General features: G+C 49.7%; 10 protein-coding genes across 10 annotated transcripts; 4 read left to right on the top strand and 6 right to left on the bottom strand.

Moving 5' to 3' along the window:
- Positions 1–2,702: 2,702 nt before the first annotated feature.
- On the bottom strand, positions 2,703–4,176 carry BDZ83DRAFT_714170 (glutathione S-transferase). The gene is made up of 3 exons (XM_060511650.1): positions 3,957–4,176; positions 3,740–3,889; positions 2,703–3,691 (listed from the first exon to the last, which is right to left on the bottom strand). Exons 1-3 carry the CDS (start codon positions 3,966–3,968, stop codon positions 2,822–2,824), a joined length of 1,032 nt encoding a protein of 343 aa, XP_060357339.1. The 5' UTR covers positions 3,969–4,176; the 3' UTR covers positions 2,703–2,821.
- Positions 4,177–4,813: 637 nt separating this feature from the next.
- BDZ83DRAFT_658343 (thiol-specific monooxygenase) lies at positions 4,814–6,420 on the bottom strand (the record flags this gene model as incomplete). The annotated part of the gene is made up of 3 exons (XM_060511033.1): positions 4,814–5,608; positions 5,669–6,260; positions 6,335–6,420. The coding sequence occupies 3 exons, from the start codon at positions 6,418–6,420 to the stop codon at positions 4,814–4,816; spliced, it is 1,473 nt and encodes a 490-aa protein (XP_060357338.1).
- A 1,102-nt stretch (positions 6,421–7,522) lies between these two features.
- Positions 7,523–10,527, top strand: BDZ83DRAFT_644808 (fungal-specific transcription factor domain-containing protein). The gene has a single exon (XM_060509782.1). The coding sequence runs from the start codon at positions 7,763–7,765 to the stop codon at positions 10,412–10,414; it is 2,652 nt and encodes an 883-aa protein (XP_060357337.1). The 5' UTR covers positions 7,523–7,762; the 3' UTR covers positions 10,415–10,527.
- Positions 10,528–10,939: 412 nt separating this feature from the next.
- On the bottom strand, positions 10,940–12,049 carry BDZ83DRAFT_772574 (uncharacterized protein; the record flags this gene model as incomplete). The annotated part of the gene is made up of 3 exons (XM_060515389.1): positions 10,940–11,242; positions 11,306–11,889; positions 11,992–12,049. 3 exons carry the CDS (start codon positions 12,047–12,049, stop codon positions 10,940–10,942), a joined length of 945 nt encoding a protein of 314 aa, XP_060357336.1.
- Positions 12,050–12,967: 918 nt separating this feature from the next.
- BDZ83DRAFT_772565 (uncharacterized protein) lies at positions 12,968–14,650 on the top strand (the record flags this gene model as incomplete). Its single annotated transcript, XM_060515388.1, has 5 exons — positions 12,968–13,449; positions 13,503–13,594; positions 13,677–14,059; positions 14,140–14,207; positions 14,286–14,650. Exons 1-5 carry the CDS (start codon positions 13,053–13,055, stop codon positions 14,648–14,650), a joined length of 1,305 nt encoding a protein of 434 aa, XP_060357335.1. The 5' UTR covers positions 12,968–13,052.
- Positions 14,628–16,184, bottom strand: BDZ83DRAFT_644801 (Alpha/Beta hydrolase protein). The gene is made up of 5 exons (XM_060509781.1): positions 15,861–16,184; positions 15,515–15,796; positions 15,240–15,455; positions 15,065–15,175; positions 14,628–15,004 (listed from the first exon to the last, which is right to left on the bottom strand). Exons 1-5 carry the CDS (start codon positions 15,961–15,963, stop codon positions 14,874–14,876), a joined length of 843 nt encoding a protein of 280 aa, XP_060357334.1. The 5' UTR covers positions 15,964–16,184; the 3' UTR covers positions 14,628–14,873.
- A 477-nt stretch (positions 16,185–16,661) lies between these two features.
- BDZ83DRAFT_595171 (major facilitator superfamily transporter) lies at positions 16,662–18,328 on the top strand (the record flags this gene model as incomplete). The annotated part of the gene is made up of 3 exons (XM_060506773.1): positions 16,662–16,922; positions 16,994–17,497; positions 17,561–18,328. The coding sequence occupies 3 exons, from the start codon at positions 16,662–16,664 to the stop codon at positions 18,326–18,328; spliced, it is 1,533 nt and encodes a 510-aa protein (XP_060357333.1).
- A 360-nt stretch (positions 18,329–18,688) lies between these two features.
- On the bottom strand, positions 18,689–19,303 carry BDZ83DRAFT_658337 (cutinase; the record flags this gene model as incomplete). Its single annotated transcript, XM_060511032.1, has 1 exon — positions 18,689–19,303. The coding sequence occupies one exon, from the start codon at positions 19,301–19,303 to the stop codon at positions 18,689–18,691; it is 615 nt and encodes a 204-aa protein (XP_060357332.1).
- Positions 19,304–21,830: 2,527 nt separating this feature from the next.
- Positions 21,831–22,788, bottom strand: BDZ83DRAFT_758849 (uncharacterized protein; the record flags this gene model as incomplete). The annotated part of the gene is made up of 2 exons (XM_060515102.1): positions 21,831–22,059; positions 22,130–22,788. The coding sequence occupies 2 exons, from the start codon at positions 22,786–22,788 to the stop codon at positions 21,831–21,833; spliced, it is 888 nt and encodes a 295-aa protein (XP_060357331.1).
- Positions 22,789–24,367: 1,579 nt separating this feature from the next.
- Positions 24,368–25,830, top strand: BDZ83DRAFT_686302 (cytochrome P450; the record flags this gene model as incomplete). Its single annotated transcript, XM_060511261.1, has 3 exons — positions 24,368–24,825; positions 24,884–25,414; positions 25,512–25,830. Coding segments are annotated over exons 1-3 (919 nt in total), but the record flags the coding sequence as incomplete, so codon positions are not given.

Here is a 25,830-nt window from a genome sequence, read left to right as displayed (position 1 = left end):
GGCGTACTCGTTTGTTAGTGTTTTTTTTTTATAACGACTTTATAATATAAAGTAATAAAAAAAGGGGCTCTTAGGCTTTATATTTTATAAATCTTTTATATTATAGCGCCTTTTTTTTATTTATTAAAATACGCTTTTATTTTACCCTTTTTATACTAAATCCGTTATTTAGCTATATTATATATAACGTAGTTCCGTTCTATTTAGGGTTTTTTAAAGAATACGTTTATATCTAGGCTTTTAATAATATATATATATACTTTTTTTATATAGCTACTAATTTTAAAGTCGAAGGCGATAACTCTTTTAGTTATAGTTTAAGCGGATTTATTTATAAATTTATAAAGTCTATATTTTATTTTATTTATATATAGGAAGCGAAGACGGCGGGCTAGTTAAGAGTTTATTATAAAATATATATTATATTTATAATTTATTAACGTTAAAGTTTTATATATTTTATTAATCCTCGTAGTAAATAGTATTAAAAGCCCGTTTATAATCCGTTATTAATTAAATAACTTTTATCCTATCCGTTCTTTATTTATAAGCTCTAGTACCCGATTTTATATTAAGCTATTCTTTTTTTAAATAATATTTGTCGTTATTTAAGTTTATTTCCTTTATATAGTACTTTATAAGCGCTATTTAAACTACGCAGGCTTCCTACTTTTATTTATAATTTTTATAATATATTTAACTTTATTATAATTAAAATAGCGCTAAGTCTTTAGCTTTATTAATAGCTTCGTTTTTTATTTAAGCTTTATAGCTTTTATAGCTTTAATTATAATTATATCTCCGTCGCTATTAATATATTCTTTTATTATATAATATTTTTTTTATATTAAAATTTAAAGATTATACTAGTTAAAGTCGTAGCTTTTTATATTACTAACTATTACCTAAACGTTATAAAAGAAGCCGGTATATAACGATTTATTTTAAAATATAGCGATTATATATTTTTTTAATTATAGAGCTAAAATATAAATAAAGTATTAAATTATAACGTCCGCGGGCTATTTTTAATTTTTAGCGTTAACTAAGGTTTTTTTAAATCGGGGTAAAAATACTACGAACTTCTTATCTTTTTTTATAATTATTATTAATAGTTCGTTAAAGGTGTTCTTAGCTTAATAAAAGTCGCTATATATTTATAAAAAGTATATAAAGAGTTCGTTAGACCCTCGTTTTTTATTTTTCTTTTTTTTATAATAAAACTAATTTATTATTTTTTAAACCCGAGGGGTAAAGTATAAAAAAATAAAGTATTTCCGTTCTTTATTAATATAGTAAAATAGCGTATTAATAATAAATTTATTACGTATTTAGGCTTTTTAAATACTATATTTATTTTTATTATTTAAAAACTTTACCGGGTTTAATAAAGGTTTTTTATAAAAGGCTCTATTATTAAAAAGCACTTTTAAATTAACGAGGGTTTTATAAAAGTCGGGTTCTTTAATAAAAAGTATAGGGGGTCCGCTTATTTATTAAAGCTATTTTTATAATAGCTATAAGATTTTATTAAACTTTTTATATTTACGCTTTTATTTTACTATATCCGCCGCTTTTTTTATTTTACTTTATTTTTAGGCTTTTATTAGCTTTTATAGGCCCTAAATAATCTATTTTTAGGTTTATATTATAGCTTTTATTAACTAGGCGCTTAGTAATATATTAATAATTATATTTACTTTTATTACGTAATATAATTAATAATAAAGTAAATAAAAAAAGGAGCTTAAATATATTAAGAGTCTAGTTTATATAAATCTATATTAAAAAGATTTTAATATATAAAATCTAAGCTAAAGAATAGAGGTTTTTAGAGCGGAGGTTTTATAAAGGTTCTATAGAAAAAAAGCGTTTAAATAGGACCTTTATAGAAACGGCGCGGTGAGCCGTAGTAGTATCCGGGCTAAGGCTCGGATCTATTAATCGGGTCTAGCCCGTAATACTAGGATTCCGAGAGCGGCTATTAAATATTCGCTTTTGGAAAGAGGAGGCATTTAGATTGTAAAATAATCTAATAATCTTCGTGCGTTACAATAGTTTGTGATTGTTCTAGATTTGCCTGATCTCGTTGAGTTCGGGGTCAGCTCTTGTAGCCTCGATAGGAGCCTCAAAAGGAGTATTCAGCGATAGTAGAAAGATGGCGCATTCACGTTTTCAAGTGCAACAGGCACACTTGCAGCCTAGTTAGACTTCTTACCCCTAATATAGAAATGCAAAGGCTTTCAAGGCTGACTGTCAAACCCTGGCAGACTCAGGTAAAGCTCTTGTCAATGGGTTCATTGCCTCAAATCGGGCGAATCGCTCTGCCCCAGAAGGCTGAATCGACTCTTGGAGTGGCAAAACGTGGCCAGACAAACATGTCAACTGAAACTCGGTTTGCTCTGAATTCTCATTCGTTAAGACACACTATGCTGGCAGGATCAATCCTGCCGCCAACCATTGGTGCGTGCCAATGATCACAGCCCCTAACTCACTTGCACCGCCGCAGCCACAAGTTCTGCCTGTTTGGCTTGGTTGACTACTATGTTTGCCCGGGAATAGTGAGCTGCAAAATTCGGAAATTTTTGGAATGCCGAGAAGCTTGGCCTGGGGTAAAGTCGCCTCGGGGGATCTGAAAAAGTTGAGCGCCTGTTGCAATCAATTGCGTCACAGTATAAGTGAGGGATCATGCAAGACGACTAGCTTAGCAGTAGTAGATTCCATCGGCAGTGCAATAAGGAAAATTACCATGGTAGTTTTCCTAGCTACTCTATCTATGGTCTCAAACTTTTGTAAAGTTCAGTCCCTGCAAGTGAGAAAACTACAATGCCTCAAGCTTCTCCCCCTCCTTGAGCCCGTGAACCAGAACACGAGGTCCCTTGGGAATGATAAGCGGCCCAGTAATTCCCAAGACCCTCGTCCTCGCACCACCATACCCCTCCTTGAACCTCGATACCCACGTGTCCGTCGTATTGAAGAACGCGCCGTGTGTCCTCTCGCTCTGGTCCCAGTACAACCTCCTGAACCAAAGGTGCAGATTTGGGTAATCGTTCCGGATCGTGCCCAGATTACACATGAAGATCGGAACATAGGCAACGTCGAACCGAGCAATCGTCGGGAATAAACGGACATCAGCCTCAGTGATGTGATCGCCGGTTAGGAAAGGCCTGTCCTTGAGAATATCCTCTAAACGATCTAGCGATTTGAACAAGGCGTCGACGTTCTCCTCGTAAGCGGACTGCGTGAACGCAAACCCGCTTTTGTAAACGCCATTGTTGACTGTGTGATACACCCACTCATTAATCCCATCAATCTCCTTACGCTTCGCCGCAGGGTACAGGCCCCCGCCGGGTCGACTCGCCTCGCGATCCGCCTCAGGAAGGAGGTGATCGAACTCAGTGTAGAGCATGCGGATGATCTCGCTCGACTCGTTGCTGACGAGCGTATGCGCCTTCTTATCCCAGAGGACAGGCACCGTGACGCGGCCGTCGTAGCCGGGACTCGCTTTGAGGTAGAGCTCCTTGATTGTCATGAAGCCGTAGACGGGGTCGCGTGGGAGGACGCCGAATTTGGCTGCCTCGGGGCTGTCTGTAAAGTGCCAGCCTTCTTTTCCCATGCCCATGTCGGCAATGTAGAGGTCTACAACGTCTTCGAGGCGTTTGAGGGCGCGGACGATCATCACACGGTGGCACTGCGTTTTGTTAGCGGGGCATTTGCTTAGATGTGCTTGAGGACTTACCCAGGGGCAACCAGGGCTGACGTAGAGAGCATAGCGACCTTTCTCAGCTGGGAACTTTGAGTTGGCGTCTTTCGTGATGAAGTTGCGAAATTGAGCCTCGGTGCGCTCGAAACCTCCGCCTTTTCCGGGCTGGTACCGGATTGGGTCTTTCTGGAATGAAGTGATAAGCATGCATACATGTATTTTTTTTGGAATCTGTGAATGGGCGCAACTATACCTCTTCACTCATATTGACTGTCTGTTGAATAAGTTGCTAGCTAATATTGTGGTGTAAAGCAGGTCGAATCTTCGTTAGTCGATAAATGAGCGATGCCAGATCTCAAATATCTTGACGGATTGATACAACTTGAGCCGGTGGGATTACAACTACAGTGATTTATTATGTGGTGTGATGAGGGGTCTGTTATTAGTGCATGGGTTGCTTTGTGAGGAATCACATCAAAGCAGCAAACGTGCTTGCAATAGGTGAACATGACGTAAAAATAGGCTTCTCAGCTTCCCCGCTCCGGGGAGCTGCATCGTCCCGCGCGGTTCGGAACTCCGAGCGCTCGTGACGCGCGCGACCAGCGGGTGTAGGATGGGATGGAGGCCCATTTGTCAGCTTTGGGTTCACGAGTTCAAGTTTGTAAGCTCCTTGTATTGTAGGAATAGCATCTTCTCCATGGCGTCTCTAAGTAGTAGATCCCAAGGTCCCGCCTTTTTGATCCGGGATGACTGTACCTTGACTTCGTCGGATCGGCTGAGGTGTTTAGCACTTTGAAGCGTTCGAAATAAAGTAAGATAGCCTCAAGCTGCCACAGTCAACTAGAAGAGATGTGTTGAGCTGCATGTTACATGTAGAAGTCTGCGCCTGATGTACATTGGAATTAGTCCTTTGCTATCGACTAACCTCACCGCTGTTGTGAGCCAGACTTGGACACCCGCATTCCCATGAGGTAACCATTGTATACGAATTTATTCAAGCAACCTCTAGATGACTTGAATGTGTACGTCTTCAGTATTTCTATAATTCTACTCGTTTTCAGGTTTATGCATAACGAAACTGAAGGGGAAAGCATGCACAAGGCCCATCCCTTACAGCAACTTCTCCTCCTCATTAAGCCCTGCTTTCCAAGCCTTGTAATCAAACCCAAGCTCCTCCAACGTCGTAATCTCATGCCTCCGCTCTCCCAACTTCCTCGAAGCAATCTTGATCAAAGGGAACCGCTCCCTCGTCCACCGCTTCTCATCATCCCAGTACGGCGGGATCTTTCCCACACCATCATTCTCCAGACCCTCTCTCTTCTCCGCCTCCAAGCTCCGCGCGTGGAGCATATTGATGTAATCCAGATCCTTGGGAAACGCCAAGTTATGCAGCATCTTACTCTCCCCCTTATCCTTCAGCATCCGTGCCTCCCATTGCCTCATCACGCCGCGACTCGGCAGACGCAGACGATCCGCCCACGCGCGCGCAACGTACGCCGCCTGGCCCTCTGACACGGGGAACGGCACGATGCGCTGCGGGATGCCCGCGAACGCGAGCGTCGGGTCGTCAATGTAGAGGAGGTGCTCGTATAGATTCCGCGCGTAGGCGCCGTCCGTGACGACGGGAGGGGAAAGGTCGCGGAGGAAGGGGAAGCTGTAAAAGTAGCCCGTGCAGAAGACAATGCCGTCAATCTCGGATTCGGTCTCGCCGTTGGCGAAGCGGACTTGCCTGTTTTCGGGGATGAATTCGAGGATCTCGGGAACGGGTTGGGCCCAGGACGAGCGGTCTTCTGCGGGGGTATTGGGGATGGTCTTTTCGGAGACGATGATGGGGAGGGCGCAGACCGTTGAGATTTGTGCGCTTAGGTCTATGCCTGAAGCTGAGTTGCCGATGATTATGACTTTCTGTGATGGGTGTGAGTGACCTTGGTTAGGCTTAGAGATTGCGGGTATGGCTCATCTCACTTTTCCCTTGTATTGTTCGGCATTTCTGTAAAATTTGGAGTGTGAGATGGAGCCCGGGTGTGCTTTGTCGAACTCGGCAAGGCCAGGGATGTCAGGGACGAAAGGATCATTGTAGTGTCCGCTCGCAACGAAGACAGCGTCGAATTGCGCCGTGTTCGTCTCATTTGTCTTGAGGTCAAGGCTTTCAATCTCCCAATAAACCTCGCTGCCACCGGTGGACTTTCTAATGGAGAGAATTTGCGTCGACAAAGAGATGATGGGCTTGAGCTCCTCGGCATAATCTTCAAGATATTTCTTCACTGTTTGATGGGGAGGGAAAAGCGAGGCATTCGATGGAAACTTTTTGTCCGAGTAGTTCATGAGTGTGTGGGGGATGTTGGTCTCCAAGTAATCATACACTGGAGAGACGAATTGCTTGGCATCGTGTCCCTCGACGGCGATGGCCGTGTCCGGGTTCTTGGTTGGCTGTGTCCTGGGGATGCTGAAGTCGCCGTCAATGACGTTCAACGGGCTGTATGTCCAGACGCCGCCGACGGTATCTCTCTGCTCGAACACCTGCACTTTGGAGAACTTCTTCTCCGCTAACAAGTACCTATTGGAGTGCAAATAAAGTAAGTAGGTGTGAGGCGTTGAACTCGTCGGCTGGGGCCGGATCCGCGGGCTTACTTTGCGGCGGCCAAACCGCACGGCCCGGCACCGATGACGGCGACCCGGTCAATGTTAAGTTTGTCCTCCATGTACATGGGCGACATGATGGCGGCGGGTTCTGGCCGGGTCTGGACGCGAGGAGGGGCTGTAGAGAAGCGAGAGAGTGACAGTACGGAGGGGTATCTGTGTAGCACCACTGATGAGACCCTCGGACGATGACGATGAAAAGAAGACTCGGCTTTATGAGAAGAGTGACGAGCAACTCTGAGCGATTTGTGCTTAATGCTCCGCATGAGCATCAGGCGATTTACAGTCTTGGATCTGTAGATTTCTAACAACAGTACTAATCCGTACAGGACTACAGACGAACCTTAGTTCGGCGATATGCTTCTGCTGGTCGGACGAACGGCCCACTGAGTCGCAGCAAAAGGAATGACTGCCAATACGAGCGAGTCGGACTTGGCCCGACCACGCCAGCGCCATTTGTGCGCCTGGGCACCGTGCTGGGCGGGTGGTGGAGATCATAAGCGCTTCGAAGAGCCTGGCAGTTCTCGAACAATTGTTTCTCATGCAAGTCATACCTATGTATGTATACATAACTGTTTAACTACTGTTTCTCCAGTTTCTCGGCTCTGTCCAACCGTCCTCACTTCCAAGTAGTTGATGCTTCAGTTGAAGTTCTCAGTTGCCGACTATCAGAATGTTGCAACACAACCCCGATTGCCGGCCGGCCCCTTATCTCTCACTCGTTCTTCCTCGGTTCCTCCCCCTCAACACGAAAAAAAAATTATTAGGAAATATTAACTCCGAATGACGCATCCCCGACAGCGGGTCCAAACTGGGCCGACTAAACCAGAAGAATCGCTCGAAGGAGACTCCTCATTCGTCGCCCCTGAGCAGACAGCGGTAATGGCGTGCTAAACGCCCGCTTGAGTCGTGCTCTTTCACCATCGGCAACTGTCTGGTACTGTGGTACTTTTGTGCCGTACTTCTGGTGTTTCTATCCGTCTTGCCGGCCGGTTCATGGTCTCCCACTACCAGACTCAGTGACTGGATGGCTTAGGATCTGCGCGGAGAGCGACCTGGGCAGAAGAAGAGATAGTGTGTACACGTACCTAGGTACAGGTAGTGTGTAGTAAGGCAGGACAGCCTCGTTGCGACGCTGGGGAGGGGAGAGAAGAGAATTTTTACTCTTCTTGTCTTTGCAAAGAAAAACAATTGTCGCTCGACAAACGATGACCATCACACTACGCGACCCGTAGCCATGGAACCGCACAGCCGCTGAAGAACTCTCTCTGCCTCTGCCCTGCAGATGACGATCCATTGAGCAAGTGAAGCAAGGTAACAACAAGCGGAGAGGTTCCCGACTCAGTTCCAGTCTCGCTTCTGTTCGAAGAAGGATCCCCCATCCCACACTCCCACTCTCAGCCGACCAACCGGTCGTGTATGCGACGTGTCCAGCGAAGAAACGCCCCCCAAAAGTCCAGTCCCCGACAGCCCCGACACGAAACGGGCGTTCACGTCGGCGTCTCGCCGTCGCCCAGTCCCCCCTATCCCATTCGGCATTCTTGCACCGTCGCAATGTCGCCCGAGCACATCAGATCAAACATTCATCGCTTTCGCGTCCGACAGACATCCCCATCCTCGCCAGCCCTGCGCCGCTCGGCTTCTCCTCCCGCGGTACGCCCTCCACTGCCGCCCCAGACACCGTCCTCAGCAGTCCACCCGGGACATCCGGATGCCGTCCCCGATGTCTCATCGTCAGCAGTAGCAGCAGCAACCATCGCGGCGTCAGTCTCGGGCTCGGCCCAAGCGCCACCGTCAGGTCCAATCTCACCGGCGCTGACAGGTCAAAGTCCGACCACAGTTACTGCCGCCGCCAACATCTCCACCGCCTCCGTACCAGCATCAGCAGTAGCAGCAGCAGTAGGGACGGCGCCATCATCCATCTCGGCATCGTCGCCAAAGGTCGCCCGCGATATCCCCGCCTGCGACCGCTGCCGCAGCTTCAAGAAGAAGTGCAGTCGCACCTTTCCCATCTGCACTCTCTGCGCCAACGCGGGACACAAGTGCTCCTTCTCTACGCCTGCCGCCTCCACCGCAGCCCAGACGCATCATCTGCGCGCCAGGATAGAATGGCTCTCGCGCTTCATCAACGAGAACCTCCCCGTCGCCGGCGCTCCTGGCGTAGAGACTCTTGACACGGGCACGGATATCGCCTCTGTCTTGGGATCCTCGCCGGCTGCTACTACGACCACGGCCGTGGGCCAGGCGATGGAAACTCTTCCGGCCACGCCAGCGGCGAACGGAGCCACGCCCGGGTCTATTATCAGTGCAGAGAGTAACCGCGCGGAACCGCGGGATACGTTTGCTGTGCATCAGCAGCCGCTTGGGACATCAGGGTCGATCCTCTTTGATCAGAGGAGCCTCGCGGTGAACGTAGATGCGGAATCATCGTCGTCAAGGGGCCACGATCATATGCGAGCTCTGCTCCAGCCGGCGCCGGAGCCCGGAAGGATCCTTGGCATCGAGAGTCTTCGCGACGGAGAGGGCTTCACGTCATCAAGCTTGCCACGCGATGCCATTGCTCGCAGGTTCGTCGACGCCTACTTCCGAAATGTCAACCGGGCGTACCCATTCGTCAATAGGACAAAGGTCTTGCGAGACCTCGAGTCACTAGGCGAATCATCTAAGCGGCGTAGAGATGCCGACTCTACGCTGCTCTATCTCATCATGGCGATTGGATGCACAACCCTGCAGCGCGCTGGCCAAATACCCAACGACACTGCCTCCAAGTTCGATGTAGCTTACGCCGACATCATCCAGGAGTGTCTCGTGAGAGAGGACCTCGAGTCAATTCAGATACTCGTCCTAGTGGCACTGTACTCACTATTCGACCCAAACGGCATCTCAACGTGGTCTATAGCAGGCATCGTCTCCCGCCAAGCCATGCTCCTTGGATTAAGTAGAAGATCTTCCGAGGACAAGAATCTTTCGGCCATGGACATTGAACTTCGTCATCGTCTATTCTGGAGCATCTACGTTCTGGACCGGATGATGGCCATCTCCCTAGGTCTCCCCGTAGCCCTTATCGACGAAAACGTCGACGTCCCGCTGCCAGGCCTCACAATCGAAGAGTTTGCCTCCCCAGACCGTCAACACTTCGCCTCCATCCTCCAGACAAACCGCCACGTCATCCAGCTCAGGCAGCTCGAAGACCGCATCCTCAAACAGATCCACACTCGCAAACAACCAGAAGTCGCCGCGCTCTCGCAAGCAGACAGACGCGCCATCGTGCAAAACATCCGGTCCGAGATTGAGAACTGGTACAGCAACGGATGCCTCGTCTCTCCACTGGAACCAGACAACGTCCCCATTCACAACTCCGTCACCTGGCTCAGTGCGCGGTACTACCACCTTCTCCTCCTCCTCCACTACCCCTGCCACTTCAACGCGTGCGGCACCATCGTCTCCGCCGTTGAGCTGCTGCGGTTTGCGCAGAAACACCTCCAGTCGACCTCGGTCCTCCTCCAGCAGCGCCAGCTACCCTTAAACCGTGTAACCCTGTGCCGCCTCTTCCCCGTCGGTCTGGTCCTGATTCATAGCTTCATCGCATGCGCCGCAGAATGCACATCCTTCTCCGCCCGTGACGAGGTAGCCGTCATCGTCAGCATCCTCGAGGCCTTCCCCGAGGGCTGGAACCAGGCGCGCCAGGCCGCTCAGGTCTTTCGACAATTCATGGGGCTTATCTCAGGGGTGCCCAATAACGGCTACACGACTCTACACTTTCCCGGGAACAACAATGTGTACAGCGGCGGCGGCGGCGGCCAGTTCTCGTCTAGGGAATCGTACCAGGCCATGGTACGGCCGCTTATCACGCGGCTTGTTGCGCTGATGCAAGAGGTTCTCGGCCGGTCGACCTGTTATGCCTTTCACGAGTTCCCGGATGATTGTGGCGGGCAGGCTTCGGCGCCGGCGGGGTTCAGGGGTCAGGCTGCGTTCTCGCCCACAGGGCCTACACGGCACTCGGCGGCGGTAGGGAATGATGAATCGGCCATGGACTATGGCTGGGGGTCATTGGAATTGGGATTTCTCTGATACGATCCTGTCTTGTAGCCGGCTGCTGGTTTTACTTTCATTAGTACCTAGATACCTTATTGTGTTAGAGCGACGAATCAAGTTCGATTTCATTGGCATCTTTGATCCTTAAGTCATGTTCGGCTATTCTGGCGTGGTGCTTTGGCTTCCAAATTGGATGTTGCCTAGGCATCTTTGGGTCACTCCTCATGATAAGAACGGCTTCTTGTTCCGCATTCCGAACCGTGGAGTATCCACCGCTAGGCAAGGGGACCTTGCTCGGGCAGTAGAACGGAGCAGCCCGTCAAGTCCCCCGAGCTTGTTAGCGCTGGGTGGTAGTAGGGAGAAACCCAAGAACGGTCTTAGCGAGGGGTCCAGAGAGTGAGTAAGTCCTCTATGGAGTATCAAAATGCCGTTACAGTCATTCTTGTCCCAACCTACGTCTTGACGGCGTAGAAAGCAGCCTGAAGCCCCTCAAAATCGCTTCCGAAATGTACGGATAGCCTTGACATTGTTAACCTATCTATACTAGCGGCTGTGACCTACTTAGCAACTAGATCGCATCCCCTTCTCGGCAATCATCCCCATAAAGTTGAGCTCCGCCTCCATGGCCTTGGTGCCCGCACCCATCGGGCTAGCCGTCGGGTACAAAGCCTCCAACTGCACCTCCTTGGTATGGACCTTGGGCTCCTCTTTGCTGCCGACCATCATGATCTCGAGCACATTGCCATTGCCATACTGCTCCTCCGTCAACAGCGAGAACATTGCGTTGGCGAGGTCCTCAGACGACAGGGCGAGGTCTTCAGCTGGCAAGCGATCGCGGCAGAATTCTTGGTCAAAGAGGGGCGTCTGCGCTTATGTCAGTCTTTGTAATTATGTGAACAGGCTTGTGGATTTCCAAGATTCACGTACCCTCGTAGGTCCGGGACAGATGACAGAGTTTCTGATCCCCACCAACTTCTTCAACCCCTGGAGCGACTTGACAACGCTGAGAACAGCCGCCTTGCTAGCAAAGTAAAATGGTGTTTGGATGGAATGGATATAGCCGCCCATGCTCGACACCCAGAGCAGATTTCCCTTGACCTCGCGGTTCTGAAGCCAGTAGTCGATGGCGATCTGTGCCAGCCGGATCGGGCCGATAGTGTTTACATTGAAGATGTGGTAAGAGCCCACCTCGGCGTCCGCATCGTCCTTTGATTCGGGGGAAACGCCGGGCGGGTTCCAGAAGGACGACCAGGGCGGCTCGAAGATACCAGCGTTGTTGACGACGATGTCGACCCGGCCAAACCTCTCGAGGGTTGCCGCCCAGAGGGATTTGAGCTGGGCCCAGTTTGTCGTGTCTGTCTTGTGGAAGGCGGCAGAGGGCTTGTCTGCGGATGAAGACGGATGGGGGAAGTTTGCGATGGTGGTCTCGGCTTCTGGGCGGAGGGCGAGGTCTGCGATCATGACCGAGCAGCCTTCGGTGAGAAGGCGCTGGGTGATGGCTAGACCGATGCCTAGAAGAATCATGGATATCGTGTCAGCCGGCGATTGAGATATCTTCGATCAATACCCAAGGGTATCGTCATCGCAGGTCAGATAGAGATGAGACTACTTACCAGATCCAGCTCCTGTAACCAGGGCTACCTTTCCCTTGACCTCGTATTCGATAGCCATGGTAAATGTTCAAAGTGCGAGCTTGATGGTATAGATTCTAGGTGCGGTTCTGACCCGCTTGCGCTGTTGGCAAATCAGACTTTCACAATCATATGCTCCTTGGCACAAAATTCGGTTTCCAAGATCAGGAAAAAGGAAGAAAAGGGGGTTCGATTACATGACTTGCTAGGTAACATCAAAATCGTTGCTGGATGGTCTTATAGGATGAGGATCTTCGCTCAGGGGCCCTTTTTCAGATATGCTCAGGAAGGTCAAGACGGACGGACTTTTCAGAAGGATGGGCGGTCAACGACCAGGACCCCGACTCTAGTTATCTTCAAGACGACAACTTGCTGTAACCCCGCGTTCCTGCATACATCCCCGGCTCAGCTGTCAACGGGGGTGATGCGGGCGGGTGCTGGGTCAGACCATCCGTGGGCCGCGTATCCATCCCGTTGGGCTTCGAATACCCAGGCACTTCGACTCGCATGACTTATACGTGGTATAGTGAATTGTTCAAGGTCAGAACCAATCGCAATCAAGGAAATTAGACAAAGCCCATATTCCATGAACTTTTACGGATAAACAATTAACAAGACAATGCACCTTCAACACCTTGATTAGAAAGCCAGGATGCGTTATATGCAAGAACGAAGAAATGTGCTATCTACGGGTGGAGTAGTCCCCCTCGCTCCCTGCTGTCGACTTGCCAAGATACTGTTGGTGCTGGGTTTCCATATGCAACCTTTCGCTTTGACGTCTCCCATCCCCATGCCATATGTCCAGGGCCCCTGTCAAATACCGCATCCTATCACACAACCAACATTCCACACTGGTACATCTGCCGGGGTGTTCCAATCCGTCTAATTCTCCAACAGACTTTTTTGATTGAACCCCAGCTTGACGTATTCGTACCTGACGCGGTTCGCAGCCGAATCAGGCAAACGCACATGGGAAGACGCTCCTTCGAGTCCATGCCAGGGATGTCAGGGACCCAGGTGCGTTAGAGAACTTTGGTCCTCCCATGAGGGACCACGGTCATCACCTCCGCTTCGGTGGCAAGGTTTGCTGTCTGTACATTTTCTCTGAAATCCTCTTCACTACTAGTAGTGTCTTCGCAGAATGTAGTTACCGAAGTCGATTCCTTTTCGAGACTCGTCCCAGAACTGTTTCTTCAATTCCGACTCAGCTACTACGAAATCGGCGGAGAGGAAGCGTCATGTCCAATGTGGCCGGAGACGATACGTGGCAGGCCGTCGAGCCTCAGGGGCTGGCATTGGGGCTTTTAGTCACTACCGTCACGTTGGCGATTCTAACGACTATCGTCATGGCTATGCGCATGTTCATTCGATTCAAGACGAACAAAATCGGTTCAGACGACTGGGCAATGTTGACAGGATTTGCAAGTAGACGATGCTCCGGTCGGTGGAAAAGGGGCTAACTGGGAGACTATCTGTTTAGTCTGTCAACTTAGGCCAATCCGCTGTTGCGATCTATGGGTCATTTACCGGTATAGCGAGCAAAGACGAGATCATGAATCGAGCTACGAGCATTGAGGGCTACAAGGTGTGTTGTGATGGTTAAGGGCAAGCCTATGACATGAAGTACGATCTAGAGCTGCTAACTCATTGTTGTCAACAAAATCTAGACTCTCTTGATCTGGCAAGCCTTCTACGCTGGGAGCTTGTGCTTTATCAAGTCCAGCATCTGCATCACCCTCATGCGCATCACCAACCAGAAAGTCTACCTCTGGATCCTACGAGGTTTGATAGGTCTCTCCTTCTTGATGAGCGGTTCCGGCCTGATCGTCATCTTGAACCAATGCCACCCCCTCGATAGGTACTGGGACAAGAGTATACCGGGAACTTGCTGGCCACCAATCGTAGCCACCGCGCTTTCGTACGGAGCATCGGTCGCCAACGTCATCACCGACTTCAGCGTTGCGGCAATTCCGTTCTTTCTGCTTCGACACGTGCAGATGCGATCCCGACTTAAGTTCTACGTGCGGCTCATCCTGGGACTAGGTCTCTTGTAAGTCTGAGATATCGGAATCTCTGCTAAACGCAGGGAACTGTATACTGAAGCCTTTGACTAATTGTATTTGGTGTTAGAGCTGGCATCGCGAGCATAATCCGAGTACCCTTCACGAATGCGTACATGAAAGCCAGCGACGTTCTGTGTAAGAAGACCCGCGCACCCCGATTATTCCGCTACAATTCGTACAAGGCAACACGCTGACATTCCTGCAACCGTGTAGACCACGCAGGTAACATTGTTCTCTGGACAATCGTCGAGTGCGGCTTAGGCATCATTGCTGGTTCGCTACCAATGCTACGAGCCTTCTTCAAACGGTTGGCCAAGGATACCAGCACGCAGGAACCCTACAACCGTTCGGGTGACACAAACCTCGTGACCTTTGGGCAGGGCAAGGGACGACAGGGCCCGATATACGAAACAGACCTAGGGGTGACGGTGATTGGGGGAGCAGGGGATAATGACAGCAACAACAGCAACCATGACGACGACGCGGAGAGCACACGGCGAATCATTAAGGTGACGAGAGAAGTACGGCATAGCGTTACTGAAGAGAACGGGACGATGCCGGCCAAAAGGTTGACGTAAGATTCAAGAAGAATAATGGTGTCTATAGATAAAGAGTTACATGTACCCAAGTAGCATTAACCTATTTACCTCGCAAGGTTGAGGATGTTCCGATAGAAGTGCATTATGGTCCTTCAAGTCATAAGGCATGCTGTCGTTGCCAACAGTATCCGTATGAAACTCATTGGAGAACCACAGCGCCATGCTGATATGCAGTCAAAACAGCTTGACAACAACATTGAGACTAGATATTCAAGTGCTTGCGAATCTCTCCTAGGACCTCTTCTGGCTTTTCGGCATGGACACCATGATTAGCACCCTCAACTAATAGAAGCTTAGCCTCAGGAATCCTTTCCGCAATCAATTTGGAGTTTTCTGCAACGTCTTGTGGTCAGCGTTGGCCAAGCTACTCGACAACTTGAGCAAAGTTCTTACCAGGAGGACATATCCAATCCTTGTCGCCCACGACTACCAAAGTCTTCGCTGTAATTTGAGAGAGTCGTTCACTGTAATCAAAGTACTTCTCTTTCTCGGAATAGAGGTCATCTGACTTATTCGTCAACTAGTCTGAATGTTTCATAGTTAAGTCTCAGTGTAGAGGTCTACGTACTGTGAGATTCGGCGACGTAAACGCCATCAAGGTTGCTCTTCAACGCTGCATCGGGATCGAAAGTTTCCCTGTAAAGCGGCATCATAGCGAAGTAAATTAATTGAAACTCGCGATCGCTCTCATATGCACCAAAGACTTTGTTCTTCAACATATCGACAGAGAAGCTGGGAACTTTGTGTATCCTCGCCTCCAAAGTTTTGATGGCGCCGGCCTCGTCTAGGGTGATGTCGTCAACACTCAACCCCTCTACAGCTCGTACAGGTTCCACAACTCACGATGATGAGATGGTGCAGTTCCTCTGAGAACCAGATGTGATACTTTTGGGGCGTACCTGATTGCATAGTGCTGGGCTAGGAAACCGCCGAAACTACCGCCGCAGATGATGACCTGATCATCTCCGATGAAATGCTGTCTTACCGCTTCGATGTCATCGACAATTTGCTCAAAGGTGTAAGGCTTAGTCAAAGAACTTTGGCCATGTCCACGGTAATCGAAGGAGAGAACCCGAATCTTATCGCTCAATTGGCTATAGACTTTGAAGTCAGATTTATGGTCACCTAGATAATGCCAACGCTCAGTCAGCAAGCTTGTCTTATCACGCTGAACTTCCAATCAGTATACCCATTCCGCGACCGCCATGCAGCGTGATCATGAGTGGTGCGTTTTCAGGCCCAGCTATGCGGTATGCCAGACGTGCGCCATTGATGTTTACAAAGTCAACCATTTTGTCTTCAGCCCCGAGTCAGTGGGTTGGAAGTCGCGCTGTGTTTCTCAGGAAGAGTTGTCAGAAAACCCCGACGTTCACGGACAAGGCAGCAGCTTTGCGTGTGGACTTGATAGCTACTATCGTGCTAGATCACCCTAGCGTTGAGGACTTCTTTTGAGGCGCCGTTCCGTTATCCAAAGGGCATATTGCATAAGAAGCCGAAGAAGCGGGGAGAGATCCAGCGAGACGAAGCGAGGGGATTAGCCCGGGCTTTGCTTGGCGTGTGAGTAAGGAGTTATTTAGCACCGGAACTAGCCCGACAGAAACTTCCAAAAGGGGTAAAGACGCAAGGCCCCTCCCCGATACCACATCGGAAGGAAAAAAGATTTTGTTCTCGATGGCGCTTTGTTCGCCGCCAATGGTGAGTTGGTGACGGGACAATCTTGGTCAAGTCGGCTTGAAGAAACGATTGCCGATGTCGTGCTTGACCCAGTAAAAATCGTTATCAAGTCTCTTTTTCGGACCATCGACCGCTTCTCTAGTGTTTCTAGGGAGGGATATGCTATGATAAAGAATCTTCTGCCCAGGTTCAATCTTCACTTTGCCCAGGGAAGCTCCATCTGCTTGGCCTAGATCACCGACCGTGGGCACTTTTGGAGTTGTCTTGTGATCGTGCGACGAGACCGGAGTCAGTGATAGCTGCAACTCGAACCAGGATGGCGCCGCACCTCGATACCAACGCGGCCAATGCCATTAAGGCAGTCGACCCAATCAACCGGAGCCAAGACAAGGACGGCATTTCGACGACCTCCGCCGTTGCCGAGATCGATACCAAGCCGGAGCCCCCACAGGAACCTGAAGCCGCCGGATGGTTCCACTGGCACGAACCCGGCACATCGCCGGAGGAGAAGAAGTTAATCTTCAAGTTGGATTGGTTTCTACTCTCATTCTCGTGTCTCATGTTTTTCATCAAACAGGTAAACACACCTATCTCGTTCCCAAGCGTCTCGCATTCAGCCGGTTTGCTTACTCTAGTGCCCCTCTTTAGCTTGACCAAAACAACATCTCCAATGCCTACGTTTCCGGCATGTCGGAAGAGCTCAGCTTCGGTCCTGGCAACGAACTCTCCTGGATGAACACGTACTTTAACATTGGAACTATCATCGGCGGCTCTTTTGCCAACCTGATCATCACTATCGTCCGACCGCGCTTCTGGCTGACCGGGTGCCTCTGCACTTGGTCTCTCTTCGTGCTTTTCCTGTTCAAGTGCCAGACCGCCACACAATTCTATGTCCTACGTTTCTTCATTGGGCTGTTCGAGTCTGCCGCCTGGCCTGGCGTCATGTACGTCCTCGGATCATGGTACCGCAAAAGCGAACTGTCCCGTCGCTCTGGCCTTTTCGTAATGAGCGGTGTCTTGGGGCAGATGTTTTCTGGCTATCTTCAGTCTGCCTTATATTCGGGTATGGGCGGAAAGGGTGGTCTGTCGGCGTGGCGATGGCTTTTTGTCTTTGACTTCATTCTCGCCATTCCCGTTGTGATCTATGGCGTCGTAAGTACTTCTCTTTGATATTGACTCCCATAAAACGTCGCGTCTTTCTAAAGTCATTATCAGATTTGCTTCCCCGACACCCCTCACACAACAAAGGCTTTCTACCTTAGCGACTGGGAAAAGCAACGTGCCCGCGAGCGCATTGAAGAAGAGGGCCGCAAACCTGTTGGCAAGATGAATTGGTCCGTCATTACCCGCGTCTTCGGCTCGTGGCAAGTTTACGCATTCACGGCAGCCTACTCCTTCTGGACTCTGACTTGCGGCTCCTACATCATTCAATACTTCACTCTGTACCTCAAGTCAACAAAGATGTACACTGTGCCAGAGATCAACAACATCCCCACCTGCGTCGGCGCCATCAACTTCGTGTTCATGGTCTCCACAGGATACGTCTCTGACAAGATTGGCCGACGTGGACCTGTCTGTTTCGCCGTCGGGTGTCTTCTTACGTTCGTCTACGCCGTCCTCGCGGCATGGAGCGTGCCGCATATGCTACGCATGGCCGTGTTCATTCTCGCAGGGTGCTATGGTTGCTACACGCCTTTGCTGGCTGGATGGGCGAATGAGGCATGCGGTGGCGATCAGCAGAAGCGCGCCTTTGTGCTTGGCTTCATGGTTTCCGTCGGCCAGGCTGTTGTGATTCCCTTCCAGCAGCTGCAGATGCCGAGTGGACAAGCCCCTGCATTTGCCAAGACCCATGGGTGGAAGAGCGCGCTTGCGTTTGTAGTGGCATTGACTGTCTGGACTGGTGTTGGTCTGCCGTTACTCCAGAGATGGAGAGAGTCTCGGGTGAAGTTCAGTACCCATGAAAGTGATAGTGATGAGGCTTGATGGCCCATTGAAATCTAGGGTCAAAGGATGGAGGACACCAGCTTAGGGCCGTTTTTCGGAGCGGTTATGTCAGTATTGTTAAAGTTAATGAGTGGTAGCATGTTTAAACGTAGACACAACTAGACGTCATCATGCGATGATGGGTCTCATATGAGTTATTAATGTCGTAGTTTGGAGTAAGAACCAGTGCTATTGACTAGGTAGATGTATTCAATACAAGAAGGTTAAAGCCATACTGTGAAGGAAGGAAAGTTCCAGACATCCAATCGTTTATCCATGCCACAAATCCAGGGCTCCCTTCAAGCATCTACAGGTAGATGCTCCTTCTATCAAGACGCATATGCCTCACTGGTGTTACACTTAAGCGAGAGCAGTCTTAAGGAAAGTGCCAGCGGTGTTGACATCGGAGCCATATCCAATGTGGCCAGAGGCGCTTTGGCTTGAGCAGCTTCCGGAGCTGGCGCAGCCACCAGCGGAGCAAACGCCGTCGCCAGCAGCGCAGAAGCTCCTGAACTTGGCGGTGGCAACACCAGTGATAGCTTGGCCCTTGAACGGGTCACCGAAGGTGACGGCAGCGGCGACAGCCTTACCCGAGAGCTTCTTAGCAGCGTTGTGGACGACCATACCGCCCTGGCTGTAGCCGGTGAGGACGATCTTGGTCTGGGGGCACTTGCTCAGCCACGAGTTAGCCTGGTTGGCCATGGCGACGCTGCCCGGGCCGGAGCCGGTGGCCTCGGACATAATGCCAGCCATGTCGGCCGCGTAGGTGGTGCCCTCGAAGACGGAGTCGGGGACGTTGGATGCAACTGCCTTTTGGAGACCGGGGCCGACAACGGTTCCGAGGGTACCCATCTCGGTAGTGCCACGGGCGAAGAGGACGGTGAAGGCCTTGCAGCCCGAGGTCTGGCGGATCTCAACAGGGCTGGCGGCCGCGAGGGCGGCGAAGAGAACGGTGGTGATGGCGGCGGTCTTCATTTTGATGGAGTTGGTTTGGTTGTTTGTGGTGGTTTTGAAGTGAATGTCTTGTCAAAAGAGCGAAGTCTGGTATAGCGATGGTTGAAAGAGTGTGCGCTGCACTTGTTTGGCAGATGTGACTGTGTAAAGCGAAAGTGAGAAGTCGTGAAGGGACTGGATGGTTCTTGATGTTCCTACTGATCCTTCAAGATCTCTCATTATGCCCAGTGATATCTCATGCTCTTATACCTCGAGGCCTGTCAGCCCAACTCCCGAAGCTCAAAGTCCTCACATATCAAATGGAGGATCAGGGATAGCTTCACAGGAACCACGATGTCATCCCAAGTTTGAGGCGATGGAGCCTAGTTCGTCCAAAAACGATGTTTCTTGCGATTCCCCCGTTTCATACTGATTGGTGGCTTCGTCCGTAGACACCAATGTCTCAACCTGTCGTTCGCAATCAAAAAAAATCGGGAAGCATCAGTGCGGATTGACACGGCACTCCCGTCGAGGATCAATGCGGCTTGACACTGGTCTCTCTGCGGCAAAACCACCGGGCGGAAGACCGTGCATAACGTTCTGTTCTTGTTGGAATGCAGGCATCCTGACATGCTTCGGAGCGCTTGGACTCAGCCATCACATCTGTCAGACCCAGTTGATTGGTTCTTAGTTGGTCTGCCTAGTCGCACCATTTCACGGGGCTAAGGAGATATTACCCATTTCTCAATATGCATGTCGTTTCTTCTCCAACACCCATGAGCTCACAAACGGGCGATGTGGGCACAGCTACCACACCGTTGTCTTGGCCATGAAGACAAAACAGGGAGGTTTCCCTTCTCCATACCCCACAGTCGAGTTGGTTGCTCCGAACTAACCGACTATTGATCAAAAGACTGGAGATTCTCGAAAGGGAACCATTGAGTGGGTTGTTCTGGACCGAGGCTCTGAAGCCTTAGTGCGCCGCTCGGTCGGTAAGGAGGATGCCGGGAATGATCCTCCCTGAAGGAAGATCACGGATCAAGTGGGCGCGTGGGCGCCAATCGCATCTCATTCTCCTCGACATCAGGCTCAAAAAGTTCCGAAACAAGGATATCCATCTTTGGTGTGCTAAATGAATTCTCAATTCTGATTTACATACTACATATTTCAATCATATGCATTTGATGCGGAGAGTTCATATGCAAGCATGAGCAAGTTTGTGGATGCAGCGCCCGGTATGACAACACATTGCAGTGTCAAAACAATACGAACCATATGAGTCGTGATATAATATTTGGGTGGACTAGAACGTTCATATTGACACCGGTCGGCATAAAGAAAACGTCGATCCAAGGCCCGGCAGATAAGCATACAACCCACCGCGACTTATTGGTCCTCTTAATTGCAGGGGTAAGTCAAGCTATTCAGGGTCATCTCCGTCGATGGACACCAGAAGAAACACGCTGGTGGCCTTGAACTATTTCAAGTCATTTCCGTGCTTGATCCTATGATGATGAGCCGTTGAAGGATTACGAGAGCGTGTTATGGATCAATGTGCCAGAAGTAGCTTGATCGTCCTCGCCACTGTCTCTGCAACCCCTCACACCGTATTTTCGCACCAAGTCATGCTGAAGTTAACTTTGCCCGATTCTCTCCATAGACCCCAAAGCTTCGAGGAAACTGCTCAGGCTCCCCAACACTGTGACAGCCTCATGTCATAGACATGTTCGCGATGCCTAGAGCAGGCTTAAACATCTCCAGCAGAATGGAAGCTACTAGTACCAACAAAAGAAGCGACTCTCGCCCTGTTTGACTCAGAATAATATCATTCACCCCAATTTTCAACTTACCCGGTCCAAGCAAGGCAAAACTTCCGAGTATGTCAAACATCGATACGACCTTTCCTTTCGTTAGAAAGCCATGCTTCGATTCGGTCGAAGCCATGGATGCCGCCTACTCCGTCATCTACCTCGGCTCTTCGCAGTAGAGACACACGTTTCCGTGGACCATCACAGTCACGAAGATCGATCCAGACATTCTTCATGGAGGGAAGAAGCCTGCAAGCCACCCGCAACATGTTGACGTGTGCCCAACCCACAGGCCCAATTTCAAAGTTCCTGACTCACTCGCAATTTGTAGAAGGGCCCAGATAAGGGGGCAGGAATCTGCCCAATACCATTGCAGTCCTCGAAGGAGCACGTTGCAGCACAATGTCTCGGTTACCTGCTCCCAACAATCACATAAGTCGCCCGTCGTTCTTCATCTAAGCACCGCCAAGCTCTACATGAAGCGTGGCGTGGGCAGCATTTTAACGACTATTTTGCTTTTTCTATGCCCCATAGTCAGATTCCCACATGCCGAGAGCCGGAGAGAATGAAAGGGGGGTTCGTTGTTGGTCTGCAGAGCCGTTTGGACCACCTGAAAAAAGCAAGAATAAGACAGCTTGTGGGACGAGGCCAGGTTCTGGATTCCTACACTATCCGAGCCCAATCCCAGAGCGTTCGCCCCCAACGTTCTCCCACCATCTTTTCGCAGACTTGGCAACCGAAATTTGTCCCTTTGTAAAGGCTCAGAGAGACACGCACCCGTTCGCGCTGTTCTCGACAAAGATGCCACCCAGTATTTGTCCCTCATTAAGATTGCTTTCCTGGAATCCATCGTTCACAACCGTCTTGGTCTCGGTGGGCTTCTTGAGCAAGCCGATCTGGAGCGCACCCCCGCCCGCGTTGTTGTTGGGGAGGACCTCGGTGACGGACTTGAGTGGATCGTTTCCCTCCGAGAAGAAGACTTGAATCGTGCTGATGAATCATTAGATATCGGAAACCTCCGTCGCCTGCTCCCTTACGACTCGATGGGGACATGCCTTACTTCTTGGGGATGTCGAGGGTGACGGCCCAATTTTGCCAGACATCAAACTTGAGTGCCGTCGAAAAGATGACGCTGTTGTTTCTGTCCAGCATCTTCCAGTCGGTTGACAACGGATTACCCGCCGTACTGTTCTGCCCGAGGGGCGTGCCAACCTGCAGGGCAAATTGCGCACCGCCGGAGTCGTTCGTCTCGTGGAAAGACGTCAGGTACTCGTGCGTCAAGTTCAGCTTTCTGGTCGAATCCTGCATGGAACTCCAATGTGTCGTCATGACCCCTTGATTCGAGGCATCAGAGCCGTTGCCAAGCAGCAGTCCGGCGCGACGAAAGCCTAGCTGCGGGCTGTTGCCGCTAGGATTGAAGATGGACTGGTCATTGATGGTGACTTCGAGAGGCTTGAAGTTCCCAGTCGCGTTGGAGGCGTCGAATCGCGAGGCTGTCGGAACCATGGGAAACAAGAGAATTTCGGACCACTTCGCGGGGCCCTTTGTGTATCCCGGGTTGAACGGGCTGGCGTAGGTGTCGAAGACTTGCAAGGTGAAATTTTGGGGGATTCGCCCATCCAGGACAACCGGGCACTTGACGGGCGAATCGAGAGATGCGCGGGGCGCATTCAGCGAAAGTGCTTGAAGAGAACGGACAGCCGCGTGTGGCAGAATCATTGTGAATGGTCTGAAAACAAAAGAGTGACTAAATTTTCTATTGAGAAAAAGCGAATGAAGACCGAACCTGCGAGAACCTATCCTACCGGGACTTTGATCATCTTTGGTGGTGTTGATGAGAAGTTATACGTACCATTACTCGGTTTTACCCCACTCATCTGATACTCAACTTAATTGTGGTAAATAAAGGGGAGAAAGCTTATTTCGCATCTTTTGAAGATCATGTTAAGGATGCCGCGCCCGCAGCCGTTGAACTTTGCTTGTTTCCAGCCCTTTGGTACGGGGCATAGGACTGTTCCTAAGCCCCCGGCGGACTACTCCGTATTGAAGCGCAGAAGGAAAGTCATTTTTCTCTTGGCAGAAGCTCCCGAGTCATGGGTTCAGGGATCATGGGCAGAAAGGGCAGAAAGTTCGGCATCGTGATGTTACCGTCACCGTTGACCCAGGCGGTACGGTCCGAGCTTTCAATCTACACGATGGAATCGCTTACTGGATTCAGTAGTCAAAGCGACCAGGTAGCAGAGCATTTCATCACTTTAGATCAGTCCTTTAATAGAGCACGTGCTGTGGCTCTTTTGATTTTTGCAAATGGCTCTAGATTCTAGCACTGAGGACAGGGCTGAAGATGCATGGATAAATCAACTTCCAAGGTAAATGCCCACTTTACAAGACGAAATCGTTGTCAAGTTCCACCCGGCACGATCGTTGTGCTGAAGCAATTCCCAACGACATGCTGCTTCCCACCTATGAAGACTGGATTGTCAGTTAGTGATCTGTTAATTTTTGGGTAAGTACCAGTGACATCCAACTTGAGCATACCCTGCTTAGTACACAGCGATTACATATGACTCTGCCAACGAGGTCCAGTTCGTAGGGAACATGAATTTCAAGTAGAAAGTTATACTCAAGGGTCGGGTAAAAACTTTCAACGATATAGGACATAACGTTAGAAATTCATTCATTGCTCGAGAGCCTCAACATGACATCATTCGAACCAATAACCTTTGACGCACATAATGTCGATTGTTAGAGCAACGTTCAATGCTACGTTGAAGCTATGTGTACTAAGATCCCGATACGTACAACTAACTCTCTCCGAATATGACCAATTGGGTGTTATGAAGCTGACTGAAGGGATTATCTCGCAGATCCTGCCAAGCTGTGAGAGTTCAGTTAAACAGAAGCGTCCATATCCTGTTGAGCAGTGGGGGCCGGGCCATCGACAATTAATATGATGATATAATTACTCTGGCATTACTTTCCTAGTTTAGAATCTGTGCACCTGAGTTTCTCGGGCTCGGCGCTAAGTCTCTTTGGGCGTCCGAAGCTATGACTAAATATGTAGCGAGATGGAACCACCGATCGTGAGTATATCGGCCCATGTGGGATATCTAAGTACGCAGGCCTGGATGATGCGGTAAAGACTTTTCCCTACGGACAAATAGAGAGTAACATCTCAGGAGCCCTCATTTACACCAACTATGAAGTCACTCAATAATTTGATGTCCCTTCCGTCCCCGGACTTTTCAGAATGTCCTGATTGTCCTTATTGCGCCGATTCTTCTTCAACGAATGTGGTCGTGACGAAAGCTTGGCGATGCAATTCTGAACCCTGGCCAGTAGGTCTGCAATGCCAAACATGTGCAGTTGCAATGAGAAAATTACCAGCCATTCATCATTGACCTATCAATCAGTAAAATGGGTACAGAGGACCTCTGACCTTCCCCGTTGGGCAAGTTATCCGATTCCAGAATTTGTTGGTCGTTGGTTTACCCATCAACCACATCTCCCTGTACCGCCTTCGGCGATCGGCCAACAGCCATCAGTTCTTCCCCGCATCGTTAAACGCCCGGCCATCTCATCTACATAAATGATTGCCCGCAGTTTTGAAGGAAGTATTTAGCTTTCTCATCACTTAGTTATCCGAACACAGATTTACAACCCCATCACCTCCGGAGCTTTTAGGTCATGCTCTTCACCGATCCAGTCGTAGTGTCCTGGGCACTTGTGACCACGTGCGTACTTGGTTTCTTGCGGGCAAGTTGGGCCACCTCATTCAATATCTTATCAGAGACGCTTTCTTACCTAGATTTAGCTGTATTCTTTGTGGCTGAGCAACCCTCTCAAGCATATCCCAGGACCATGGTACACCCGCATCACCCATTACAAGCTGAAATGGCAAACCACGATCGGTCGACGAATGTATTACGTTCACTCTCTTCATAAAAAGTATGGCGCTGTTGTACGAATCTCGCCATATCAGGTCGCAATCTCAGATCCCGACGGCTTCGTAGCGATCCACCGCATCGGTTCTGGCTTTCTGAAGTCACCATGGTATGAAGAGTTCGTCGGAGATTCAGGCATTGGTATTGGTGTCTTTGCCACTGTAGACCCAGTGAAGCACAGCGTCATGCGTAGGCTTTTCTCTCGCGCATTCTCTACCACCAGTCTTCGTCAGAACTGCGAGGATGTTGTGAGGGAGAAGGTTGCAAAGGCGATTCAGAGGATCAAGGGCGAGGTCACCCACGGATCCTGCGATATACTCCATTGGTTGATTCTTATGACTTCGGATGTGATTGGGCAATTAGCCTTTGGTGAATCCTTCGAGCTACTAGAATCTGGCAAGGTACGTCTACTGCCAGTGTAGCTGTTACATTGTTTGATCATCCGGGGTTACATGCTGTACCTGTTGAAATCCAGCTGACAACGAACATCAACGACAGAAAAACGAGTACATCGATACATTTCAATTGGTCGGGATTGGGAGTTTTCTGAAGTACGAGCTTCCGTGGCTGCATGCGCTGTCTCATTACATCCCACTCAAGTCGCTTCGACGAATGCTCAACGCAGGTAACTCGATCCATGAATATGGCGGTCGAGCTGTCGAAAACTTGAAGAGACATCGCGACAATAAGTCAAACCTCTTCGCAACCGCTTTAGCAGAGTGCGATGCAGGAGATAAAGCCGAACTCACGGAAAACTACATCCAAATCGAGGCGTCTAATCTGATCTTTGCCGGCGCAGATACGACGGCGGGTACTC

Source organism: Colletotrichum acutatum (assembly GCF_030867785.1).
Source record: "Colletotrichum acutatum strain CBS 112980 chromosome Unknown BDZ83scaffold_276, whole genome shotgun sequence".
Lineage (NCBI taxonomy): Eukaryota > Fungi > Ascomycota > Sordariomycetes > Glomerellales > Glomerellaceae > Colletotrichum > Colletotrichum acutatum.
Note: the sequence above shows the minus strand (reverse complement) of the source record. Positions and strands in the feature narration are given on the sequence as shown.

Bases quoted from the DNA above. Each gene is read 5' to 3' on its own strand.
- BDZ83DRAFT_714170 (XM_060511650.1), bottom strand. The intron at 3,692-3,739 runs GTAAGTCCTCAA...AACAAAACGCAG, and splicing joins TCAGCCCTGGTTGCCCCTGG to TGCCACCGTGTGATGATCGT.
- BDZ83DRAFT_644808 (XM_060509782.1), top strand. From the start codon at position 7,763: ATGCGACGTGTCCAGCGAAGAAACGCCCCCCAAAAGTCCAGTCCCCGA.
- BDZ83DRAFT_644801 (XM_060509781.1), bottom strand. From the start codon at position 15,963: ATGGTTGACTTTGTAAACATCAATGGCGCACGTCTGGCATACCGCATA. The intron at 15,456-15,514 runs GTGAGTTGTGGA...ACATCACCCTAG, and splicing joins AACTGCACCATCTCATCATC to ACGAGGCCGGCGCCATCAAA. The intron at 15,005-15,064 runs GTAAGAACTTTG...AAGACGTTGCAG, and splicing joins GGATTGGATATGTCCTCCTG to AAAACTCCAAATTGATTGCG.